At 38.7% G+C, this 13,114-nt stretch overlaps 1 protein-coding gene across 1 annotated transcript in view; it reads right to left on the reverse strand.

The window, feature by feature from the left end:
* The window catches only part of LOC133542212 (D-glutamate cyclase, mitochondrial-like), a 107,051-nt gene that overhangs the window by 43,615 nt on the left and 50,322 nt on the right, over positions 1 to 13,114 (reverse strand). Inside the window, exons 8-10 of the mRNA XM_061886108.1 lie at positions 11,522 to 11,618; positions 11,382 to 11,446; positions 6,041 to 6,158 (exon numbers count right to left, since the gene is read on the reverse strand). Of these exons, the coding sequence (XP_061742092.1) occupies positions 6,041 to 6,158; positions 11,382 to 11,446; positions 11,522 to 11,618 (280 nt within the window). The remainder of the gene's footprint in view (positions 1 to 6,040; positions 6,159 to 11,381; positions 11,447 to 11,521; positions 11,619 to 13,114) is intronic.

Below are 13,114 nucleotides of genomic sequence, written 5' to 3' on the forward strand. Positions count from 1 at the left end.
TGGGAGGGGCCTATCCCCAGGTGCATGATTTTGGAGGTGGGAGGGGCCTATCCCCAGGTGCATGTCTTTGGAGGTGGGAGGGGCCTATCCCCAGGTGCATGTCTTTGGAAGTGGGAGGAAGCCGGAGTACCCGGAGGGAACCCACGCATTCACGGGGAACATGCAAACTCCACACAGAACGATCCCGAGCCCGGGATTGAACCCTGACTACTCAGGACCTTCGTATTGTGAGGCAGACGCACTAACCCCTCTGCCACCGTGAAGCCATCGTTTCTTAAATTTGTCCGTTTTGGAAGACGAGCAGGTGACTTGACGTTGACTTGTGTGTGCCAAGATGGCTGATGAGGACAATCCTTGCGCGAAATGAGTGGCTGCAGTGAGGGGAGAGGCACACTAGCAGCAATGTACTGTCAGACCTTTACAACCATGTTGGAGTGACTAATTCACTGCTGACATCACACAGGTCCAACTTAGTTGACATCTTTACATTTGTGTGACCGGACTACAAGCCGCTCGTCCTCAAGGACCTTCTATGAAACACCAGGCTTTGTTAGCACTACACAACAGTGTCTGCATAGATCACAACTGGGCAAATATTTGGACTCGGGGGCCACATTGAGAGAAAAAAAGTGTCTGTGGGGCCAATGTGTATGTGTATAGATGATGTATACACATGTAGCTGTAAAAATGTGTTGTACATTATGTGTGTTTGGCTCCCTTTTTTTCAGGAACACTAATACCAAAAGTCACAATGTCCCTTAGAGTTGTAAAAACAGATCACCTCAAAAAAACAGAATGGAATTTTACAGTTTTTTACAGAATGGGACACCCAAAATGTACATGAAAATAAAGAAAATGGGATTTACAATATTAAGTATGAACAATAAAAGAGTGAATATTAACAACATATTTTACTTGTCAGAGCAGCTCCTCCATAGTTGTGTATCTTTTACAATCAAGTAAAACACAACAAGAATGTAACAAACAGCAAGATATGAAAGCAAAGTGTAATAAAGAGCTCCAATATGATATATTATCAAGTACAAAGTGTGATAAAGAGCTCCAATATGATATATTATCAAGTACAAAGTGTAATAAAGAGCTCCAATATGATATATTATCAAGTACAAAGTGTAATAAAGAGCTCCAATATGATATATTATCAAGTACAAAGTGTAATAAAGAGCTCCAATATGATATATTATCGAGTACAAAGTGTAATAAAGAGCTCCAATATGATATATTATCGAGTACAAAGTGTAATAAAGAGCTCCAATATGATATATTATCGAGTACAAAGTGTAATAAAGAGCTCCAATATGATATATTATCGAGTACAAAGTGTAATAAAGAGCTCCAATATGATATATTATCGAGTACAAAGTGTAATAAAGAGCTCCAATATGATATATTATCGAGTACAAAGTGTAATAAAGAGCTCCAATATGATATATTATCGAGTACAAAGTGTAATAAAGAGCTCCAATATGATATATTATCGAGTACAAAGTGTAATAAAGAGCTCCAATATGATATATTATCGAGTACAAAGTGTAATAAAGAGCTCCAATATGATATATTATCGAGTACAAAGTGTAATAAAGAGCTCCAATATGATATATTATCGAGTACAAAGTGTAATAAAGAGCTCCAATATGATATATTATCGAGTACAAAGTGTAATAAAGAGCTCCAATATGATATATTATCGAGTACAAAGTGTAATAAAGAGCTCCAATATGATATATTATCAAGTACAAAGTGTAATAAAGAGCTCCAATATGATATATTATCAAGTACAAAGTGTAATAAAGAGCTCCAATATGATATATTATCAAGTACAAAGTGTAATAAAGAGCTCCAATATGATATATTATCAAGTACAAAGTGTAATAAAGAGCTACAATATGATATATTATCAAGTACAAAGTGTAATAAAGAGCTCCAATATGATATATTATCAAGTACAAAGTGTAATAAAGAGCTACAATATGATATATTATCAAGTACAAAGTGTAATAAAGAGCTCCAATATGATATATTATCAAGTACAAAGTGTAATAAAGAGCTCCAATATGATATATTATCAAGTACAAAGTGTAATAAAGAGCTCCAATATGATATATTATCAAGTACAAAGTGTAATAAAGAGCTCCAATATGATATATTATCAAGTACAAAGTGTAATAAAGAGCTCCAATATGATATATTATCAAGTACAAAGTGTAATAAAGAGCTCCAATATGATATATTATCAAGTACAAAGTGTAATAAAGAGCTCCAATATGATATATTATCAAGTACAAAGTGTGATAAAGAGCTCCAATATGATATATTATCAAGTACAAAGTGTGATAAAGAGCTCCAATATGATATATTATCAAGTACAAAGTGTAATAAAGAGCTCCAATATGATATATTATCAAGTACAAAGTGTAATAAAGAGCTCCAATATGATATATTATCAAGTACAAAGTGTAATAAAGAGCTCCAATATGATATATTATCAAGTACAAAGTGTAATAAAGAGCTCCAATATGATATATTATCAAGTACAAAGTGTAATAAAGAGCTCCAATATGATATATTATCAAGTACAAAGTGTAATAAAGAGCTCCAATATGATATATTATCAAGTACAAAGTGTAATAAAGAGCTCCAATATGATATAATATCAAGTACAAAGTGTAATAAAGAGCTCCAATATGATATATTATCAAGTACAAAGTGTAATAAAGAGCTCCAATATGATATATTATCAAGTACAAAGTGTAATAAAGAGCTCCAATATGATATATTATCAAGTACAAAGTGTAATAAAGAGCTCCAATATGATATATTATCAAGTACAAAGTGTAATAAAGAGCTCCAATATGATATATTATCAAGTACAAAGTGTAATAAAGAGCTCCAATATGATATATTATCAAGTACAAAGTGTAATAAAGAGCTCCAATATGATATATTATCAAGTAAAAAGTGTAATAAAGAGCTCCAATATGATATATTATCAAGTACAAAGTGTAATAAAGAGCTCCAATATGATATATTATCAAGTACAAAGTGTAATAAAGAGCTCCAATATGATATATTATCAAGTACAAAGTGTAATAAAGAGCTCCAATATGATATATTATCAAGTACAAAGTGTAATAAAGAGCTCCAATATGATATATTATCAAGTACAAAGTGTAATAAAGAGCTCCAATATGATATATTATCAAGTACAAAGTGTAATAAAGAGCTCCAATATGATATATTATCAAGTACAAAGTGTAATAAAGAGCTCCAATATGATATATTATCAAGTACAAAGTGTAATAAAGAGCTCCAATATGATATATTATCAAGTACAAAGTGTAATAAAGAGCTCCAATATGATATATTATCAAGTACAAAGTGTAATAAAGAGCTCCAATATGATATATTATCAAGTACAAAGTGTAATAAAGAGCTCCAATATGATATATTATCAAGTACAAAGTGTGATAAAGAGCTCCAATATGATATATTATCAAGTACAAAGTGTGATAAAGAGCTCCAATATGATATATTATCAAGTACAAAGTGTGATAAAGAGCTCCAATATGATATATTATCAAGTACAAAGTGTGATAAAGAGCTCCAATATGATATATTATCAAGTACAAAGTGTGATAAAGAGCTCCAATATGATATATTATCAAGTACAAAGTGTGATAAAGAGCTCCAATATGATATATTATCAAGTACAAAGTGTGATAAAGAGCTCCAATATGATATATTATCAAGTACAAAGTGTAATAAAGAGCTCCAATATGATATATTATCAAGTACAAAGTGTAATAAAGAGCTCCAATATGATATATTATCAAGTACAAAGTGTAATAAAGAGCTCCAATATGATATATTATCAAGTACAAAGTGTAATAAAGAGCTCCAATATGATATATTATCAAGTACAAAGTGTAATAAAGAGCTCCAATATGATATATTATCAAGTACAAAGTGTAATAAAGAGCTCCAATATGATATATTATCAAGTACAAAGTGTAATAAAGAGCTCCAATATGATATATTATCAAGTACAAATGTGTTCCTGCCACATGTGGCTGCTGGGCTTTGTTGTAGATTACAGTAATAACTCCAGTAGTAAGACTCAAAAGTGCACATTTCAAGCACTGGAATACTTTCTATAGTTGAAGACTTGGTCATTTAGAAACATCATAATGGCAAATACACTTTTCATGTTCAAGGTGTAACATAATGATGTAGAACGTCGGGCGGGCCCGGTTGAAAATCTTACTGCGGGTTCTATCTTGCCCAGGTCTGCTCTAGATGGTGTAATGCATCGGTGTCAAACTCTGGCCCGCGGGCCAAATTTGGCCCGCCGTGTAATTTAATTTGGCCCTTGAGGCAATATCAAATTAACATTAGAGCTGGCCCGCCAAGATTGTACAGCACCAGTGCCGCTGTAACACAGCATTCACCGCTTATACTCATACTTGCCAACCCTCCTGATTTTCCCGGGAGACTCCCGAAGTTCAGTGCCCCTCCCGAAAATCTCCCGGGGCAACCATTCTCCTGAATTTCTCCCTGGACAACAATATTGGGGTTGTGCCTTAAAGGCACTGCCTTTAGCGTTCTCCACAACCTGTCGTTACGTCCGCTTTTCCTCTATACATACAACATGCTGGCCAAGTCACATAATATATGCGGCTTGTACACACACACACACACACACACACACACACACACACACACACACACACACAAGTGAATGCATGGCATATTTGATCAACAGCCATACAGGTCACACTGAGGGTGGCCATATAAACAACTTTAACACTGTTACAAATATGCGCCACACTGTGAAGCCACACCAAACAAGAATGACAAACACAATTCGGAAGAACAACCGCACCGAAACACGACATGAACACAACAGAACAAATACCCAAAACCCCTTGCAGCACTAACTCTTCCGGGACGCTATCCACCCCCGCCATCACCAAACCCCGCCACCCCTCAACCCCGACCACCTCATTATTTTATTTTCAAATTTATTAGCTAGTGGAAAAAGTTAATGTTGATATTTACTTTAGAAGGCTGCAAATAGAAAAGAGGCATTACATTTTTATTTAAATTTTATTTCTGTGATGTTTTTTTGTTTGTTTTTAGAAAGTTAATTTTGCACTATTAGGTTATATAAGCGTTGTTTAAGCAAATCAGTGTAATAAACTGAGCAATAATTAACGTTTTATTCACTTTCTCTTGCTACTTTCAAGGCTTGAATGTTTGATTCATTCCTTATTGTTATTTTATTTTCAAATTTATTATTGGCCTGTGGAAAAAGTTAATGTTGATATTTAGCTCAGAAGGCTGCAAATAGAAAAGAGGCATTCAATTTTTATTTAAATTATATTTGATATGCCATTGATATTTTTTAAATATTGTTATTATTATTTGAAACTCAATTTTGCATGTGGGCTTCACGGTGGAAGAGGGGTTAGTGCGTCTGCCTCACAATACGAAGTTCCTGCAGTCCTGGGTTCAAATCCAGGCTGGGGATCTTTCTGTGTGGAGTTTGCATGTTCTCCCCGTGAATGCGTGGGTTCCCTCCGGGTACTCCGGCTTCCTCCCACCTCCAAAGACATGCACCTGGGGATAGGTTGATTGGCAACACTAAATGGTCCCTAGTGTGTGAATGTGAGTGTGAATATTGTCTGTCTATCTGTGTTGGCCCTGCGATGAGGTGGCGACTTGTCCAGGGTGTACCCTGCCTTCCGCCCGATTGTAGCTGAGATAGGCGCCAGCGCCCCCCGCAACCCCGAAAGGGTGTAAGCGGTAGAAAATGGATGGATTGAATTTTGCATGTCCCTATAAAGTTATATAAGCCTTGCTTGTTCAATGTTCAATGCAAAACTTGTTTGGGTCCCTGTTAAGAGGTTCATTTGTTCAACCTCGGCCCGCGCCTTTGTTCAGTTTTACATTTTGGCCCACTCTGTATTTGAGTCTGACACCCCTGGTGTAACGGGATGTTTGTGAAAGAGTCATGTACCTGTGCATGTAGTGAGTGGGAAAGCCTGTTGTTATGGCAACAGATGACGCATGGGAGAGCGCCAGACAGGAGCGGATGAGTTCATCTTGGATAAACAAAGCTTTGATTCCTCGTTGACCTGTTAAAACAAAAAAAAAAAAGGTAAACAAAAGGAAACATTTACACTCCCATTCAGAGTCTACAATTCACCTAATATGCATACTTTTTGGAGGTGGCTTGAGTACCCGAAGAACACATGGAGAGGAGGTGTTTAGGGCAGGTCTGACCGGTAGTAGACCACGGGGGCAGACCCAGGACACGTTGGAGAGACTATGTCTCCCGGCCGGTCTGGGAACGCCTCAGGATTCCACAGAAAGACATGGACAAAGTAGCTGAGGAGAGGGAAGTCTGGGCTTCCCTGCTTAGGCTGCTGCCCCCGCGACCCCACATTGGATAAGCGTAACAAGATAGATGGAAATATCGAAAAATATATATATATACACCGTATTTTTCCGACAATAAGACGCACTTAAAATCCTCTCATTTCCTCAAATCTTGACAGTGTGCCTTATAACCTTGAGCGCCTAATGTACGCAATAATTCTGGTTTTGCTTACCAACCTCGAAGATATTTTATTTGGTACATGGTGTAATGATAAGTGTGACCAGTAGATGGCAGTCACACATAAGAGATACATGTAGACTGCACTGCACTATGATGGCAATAGGACTCAAGTAAACAGCACAAACATTTTATATGTTTCATTAAAAATATAGAACATTACACACAGTGCTCCAAAATCTATGAAAATATTTTAGTATGACTTTGGTAAGCTATGAAACCACAGCGCTTGATGGATTGTATACTGTGCTTCAACAAAGGAGTATTATTATGCTGTGTGTATAAGGTAAGACATTATCTGGTGTTTTTTTTCACAATATTATGCAAAAGCAACTTTTCTTACCTTCTATTACCTGCTGATCTGTATTTGGGATCTGCATAAATCCTGAATAACTGCACCCGTCCGTGAGTTGATAAGCTCCTTTGTTTTCTCTATCTTCTTGTTATGTGACATTCATCCTCCACTGTTGCCATTTCTAATATAAAGTAGTGTAAATTTCTTATTTATATCTGTCAGTAAACTCACCATGGAAGCACTAAAACATACCGGTGTAGTGACTTTACATTATTCACCCAAGGAACTTTACTTATTAGAGAGTTCCGGTCACAGGACACATATCGGGTGTTGTTGTTGCACTAGTGAGTCGCAGATGAGGAGATGCTGTTTTGTTATTAATGGAAGTAAAGTGTGAATGTCATTAAAACAGTTAGCTCCATCTTTTGACACTTCTTCCACTCCCGTCCTTGCACGCTACACCGCTACAACAAAGATGACGCTGTCCAAGTGGAGGCACGTAAATAAGACACATCCTGAAGAGACTGTCAGAAAGTGAGTTGAAGATGATGTGTAAAACATCATCCATGCAACATTTTGAGCAAAGAAGCAGCATTACATGTGATGTAGACCACAAGGAAGTCTTTTACATTTACAAAAGAATCACAATAATATGACTCCTTTAATGTGGCGACTACTGTTACAAATTTGCTAGTTTATGCTACACGCAAGGGTTGCATATTAAGTCATAGAAAATAAAGTTGAGTACTGGCACGACATCACAGAGTTGCAGGTGGCTGAGTCTGCGTGTTTCCAGCTGAAATGTAATCATCAAACCTTTAATCATTTTATCCGCCCAGAGCATTGGAGCTTCATGCTGAGCAGCGAAAATGGAGTTGTAGTTTTTAGGTCTGGTTTTCTACAACAGTATGCGTGTGGGCACCAGTGCCATCTGTGGAGACACGCAGCCGACGGGCCGACAGCGGGCCGACAGCGGGCGGACAGAGGCGTTCTGGACCAAGATGGAGGCCAGGAGGCGGGGCATGCGGCGGCGAGAAGAGGCGTGACGCACGCGGAGCGGCAGGAGAACAACAATCGGAGTCAGGTGCGTAAGACACTCACCTGCTCACAATCTGCGCATCTGCTGCAAGACTTCAAGAGAGGCGAAGGAGGAAGGATCGGGAGGAGGAGACAGGGAAAGAAACCACGGCAGCCTGAGAGAGATCACGCCAAGATGAGTCCCCGCCACCGACGCAGCAGGCGAGCACAGAAAGGTGCAGCGCGACCAGGAAGAGGAGCCGGCGCACTAGAAATGGCAAGGCCGACGGGCCCGAAGAAAGGTCGTTTGAAACAATAAAAGTGAATCAAACCTGCTACGATGCGTCGTGTGTCCAGTGTCACCGCAACCCACACGAGGACGGCTGGGAGGCCGTCACACATCATGCTTCACATCCTTATTAAAACTCACACTTTTTAACGAGATTTTAAAAAATGTAAAGACGAAAACTCTAACAATCTGCTTGTTACTTCAATACATTTATTTCTATGGAAACGTATTTGTTTCAAGCTAGTGAGCCAGACATGTGCTCTTTGGTCATATGGGAGCGACTTCCATTTTGCTTCCTTAGCATTTACCAAAAAAAAAAAAACATTTTAAATGTTTGAATACAAAAAAACCCCAAGCATTTTCTGTGTCACAATAATGACAACGAAGCAGCAAAGTTATTGAGACACAAAGTTTTAAAATATTGGTCCATGACTACAAATACTACTACAGTACTACGAAACACAAAAGCAGTGAAGTTGTCAAGTTGTGTAAATGCTAAATAAAATAATATACAACAAATCCTTTTCAACTTATATTCAATTGAACAGACTGCAAAGACAAGATATTTACTGTTCACACTGACAAACTTTCTTATTTTTGCAAACAACACTCAGTGCAGGTTTGGGAACTGAGGAGACACATTTTTGAAGTGGAATTCTTTCCCATTCTTGCTTGATGTACAGCTTAACTTGTTCAACAGTCTCCTGTCTCATATTTTAGCCTGCACACATTTTCAATGTCTGGACTACAGGCAGGCCAGTCTAGTACCTGCACTCTTTTACTATGAAGCCACGTGGCTTGGCATTGTCTTGCTGAAATAAGCAGGGGCGTCCATGATAACAACATATGTTGCTCCAAAAGTTGTATGTACCTTTCAGCATTAATGGTGCCTTCACAGATGTGTAAGTTAGCCATGCCTTGGCCACTAATACACCCCCATACCATCACACATGCTGCCTAGAACACTTTCACCCTACAACAATCACTAATACACCCCCATACCATCACACATGCTGACTAGAACACTTTCATCCTACAACAATCACTAATACACCCCCATACCATCACACATGCTGCCTAGAACACTTTCACCCTACAACAATCACTAATACACCCCCATACCATCACACATGCTGCCTAGAACACTTTCACCCTACAACAATCACTAATACACCCCCATACCATCACACATGCTGCCTAGAACACTTTCACCCTACAACAATCACTAATACACCCCCATACCATCACACATGCTGCCTAGGACACTTTCACCCTACAAAAATCACTAATACACCCCCATACCATCACACATGCTGCCTAGAACACTTTCACCCTACAACAATCACTAATACACCCCCATACCATCACACATGCTGCCTAGAACACGTTCACCCTACAACAATCACTAATACACCCCCATACCATCACACATGCTGCCTAGAACACTTTCACCCTACAACAATCACTAATACACCCCCATACCATCACACATGCTGCCTAGAACACTTTCACCCTACAACAATCACTGATACACCCCCATACCATCACACATGCTGCCTAGAACACTTTCACCCTACAACAATCACTAATACACCCCCATTCCATCACACATGCTGCCTAGAACACTTTCACCCTACAACAATCACTAATACACCCCCATACCATCACACATGCTGCCTAGAACACTTTCACCCTACAACAATCACTGATACACCCCCATACCATCACACATGCTGCCTAGAACACTTTCACCCTACAACAATCACTAATACACCCCCATACCATCACACATGCTGCCTAGAACACTTTCACCCTACAACAATCACTAATACACCCCCATTCCATCACACATGCTGCCTAGAACACTTTCACCCTACAACAATCACTAATACACCCCCATACCATCACACATGCTGCCTAGAACACTTTCACCCTACAACAATCACTGATACACCCCCATACCATCACACATGCTGCCTAGAACACTTTCACCCTACAACAATCACTAATACACCCCCATACCATCACACATGCTGCCTAGAACACTTTCACCCTACAACAATCACTAATACACCCCCATTCCATCACACATGCTGCCTAGAACACTTTCACCCTACAACAATCACTAATACACCCCCATACCATCACACATGCTGCCTGGAACACTTTCACCCTACAACAATCACTAATACACCCCCATACCATCACACATGCTGCCTAGAACACTTTCACCCTACAACAATCACTAATACACCCCCATACCATCACACATGCTGCCTAGAACACTTTCACCCTACAACAGTCCACATGGTTATTTTCCTCTTCGGTCCACAGTTTCCAGATCCATTTTGAAATGTGGACTCGTCAGACCACAGAACACTTTTCCACTTTGCATCAGTCCATCTTAGATGAGCTTGGGCCCAGCTAAGTGTTTCTGGGTGTTGTTGATAAATGGCTTTGGCTTTGCAGAGTAGAGTTTTAACTTGCACTTACAGATGTAGCGACCAACTGTAGTTACTGACAGTGTTTTTTGAAGTGTTCCTCAGCCCAAGTGGGGATATCCTTTACAAACTGATGTGGCTTTTTGATGCCTGAGGGATGGAAGGTGTGTAATATCATGACTTACGTGCAGTGAGTTCTCCACATTCTCTCAAACTTTTGATGATATTATGGAGTGTAGATGGTGAAATCCCTAAATTCCTCTCAGTAGTTGCTTGAGAAATGTTCTTAAACAATTTGTTGACAAAGTGGTGACCCTCGCCCCGTCCTTGTTTGTGAATGAGTGAGTATTTCATGGAAGCTGCTTTTATAGCCAATCATGGCACCCACCTGTTCCCAATTAGCCTGTTCACCTGTGCCATGTTCCAAATAAGTCTTTGATGAGCATTCCTCAACTTTCTCACTCTTTTTTGCCACTTGTGCCAGCTTTTTTGAAACATGTTGCAGGCATCAAATTCCAAATGAGCTAATATTTGCAGAAAAGAAGAAAGTTTGTCAGTGTGAAGATGAAATATCTTGTCTTTGCAGTCTATTCAATTGAATATAAGTTGAACAGGATTTGTTGTAGTCTCTTTTTATTTAGCATTTACACAAGCTGACAACTTCACTGCTTTTAGGCTGTGTAATTGTCCTGAACTTACCTGGATCTTCTCCAATGATGGCTTCCAACTTCCTGACCTTGGACACAGCCCTCTGTGATGCCAAACTATAGAACAGGGGATTTGAGGATATGTGAAAGCAGAGTGGCGTCAGGTCCGGGGGGAGACTTGTGACTTCTGACCCCATGCTGTGAGGGGGAGGGCCCATTGGGGAGCTTCCCTGGACACCTGGCAAGCCCACGCTGCTGCCTGCTGAGTGAGTGAATGCCAATGAAGGCTCTGACAATCAGAAACATGAGACAATTTTGATCAGTTTTTTTCATTTATGTTTTGCATCACAAAGCAAGCAAGTACAGTTTTACTTGAGGAAGTATGCTGCACACAACTCGAAGTAATGATGACTTCTGAGAAGATCACTATTTGTTTTCATTTTATAATTACAAATATTATAAAAATATAGTGTTTTTATTTTTCACTGTGGCCACTAAAAGTGTCAGATGAGATGTTGAAAATATAATATTTACTGTACTTAATATAAGAATGCTGCACCAGAACAAGTCAGTCTGCTAGCTTCACCCTGATTATGTATTCACGTTATCTTCACTTATTGTAAAAAATACAAAATGTGTTACACAAAAATGAAACCAACTCAAGCTGAAATCAAGGTCCTTTCATTGAATGAAGATATATTTTGACTTTATTTATGTGCAGTAATACTGCAGCTGCGCTCAGAGGTTGGCTTGTAACAATCCATACACATGAATGTATTCAACTACACCATCGGGGGCAGCAACCTCTTTAGTGCCGCCCTAGTGGCCCCCTCCAGCATTTTATAAAAAGGATTGAAAATGGAAAAAGATATATCTTTTGTTTGAATATGGTTTCTGACACAAACCTTCCCAGTTGCTAGAACTAGCACTGTTTGATATGTTTGTGTGTATGCTTCACTGATGACTCAACATCCTTTTGTCCTACTCTTTTTGGCGCTTCTTGAACTCACCATAGTGTGGACTGTGACGCAACAGTTTGTTTACCTGTAAAATCTTCCAATCCTTTTGTGTCTCATTTTGTCCACCAAACATTTTATGCTGTGCGCAAATGCACAAAGGTGAGCTTTGTTGATGTTATGGATTTGTTGAAGTGCTAATCAGGCTATTTAGGCTAAGTGTATGTACATATATTGAATCAAGGTGCCTCATTTGTAGCTATATTTCAGCTCATTTAATTTCCTGTACTTTTATCTTCTGTGTATTTAATTCACATTTGCATGTTTCATGACACATTATCTTTATGTAATATTGGCTGCATTTCTGATAGTTGTTTGTGTGCCATGTTGTTCCAGACCACAGCAAACATTACCCAGCTTGCAAAGATTGTAATAAATCCATTAGAAGAGGACTTTTCCTTAAACTTGGACACACAAATCTATTCCTTTGGCCATTCAGAGACAGTCATTTCCAGGAGTTATCTCACCTTCTCAGTAGCCTCTGATTTACTAATGTTGTAAAAAAGTGTAGAATAAATATTACATTTCAATATTTCTGTCAACAAAGATTTGCGTCAGCCTGCGACACATAGTCATTTTGATAGTAGGCTAATATTGATAATTAGACACTTACATCATGTCTTGTCTTTATTATAACACTTGTAAAAATTATTTAAAAACATTTTGATAGTAGGCTAATAATGTAATGTTTGATCTTTAATGGGATTGTGCTGAACATTTCAATTTCCTCTCAGGGATTGATAAAGTATTTCTGATTCTGATATAGACA

This window comes from Nerophis ophidion, linkage group LG24, assembly GCF_033978795.1.
Source record: "Nerophis ophidion isolate RoL-2023_Sa linkage group LG24, RoL_Noph_v1.0, whole genome shotgun sequence".
Taxonomy (NCBI): Eukaryota; Metazoa; Chordata; class Actinopteri; order Syngnathiformes; family Syngnathidae; genus Nerophis; species Nerophis ophidion.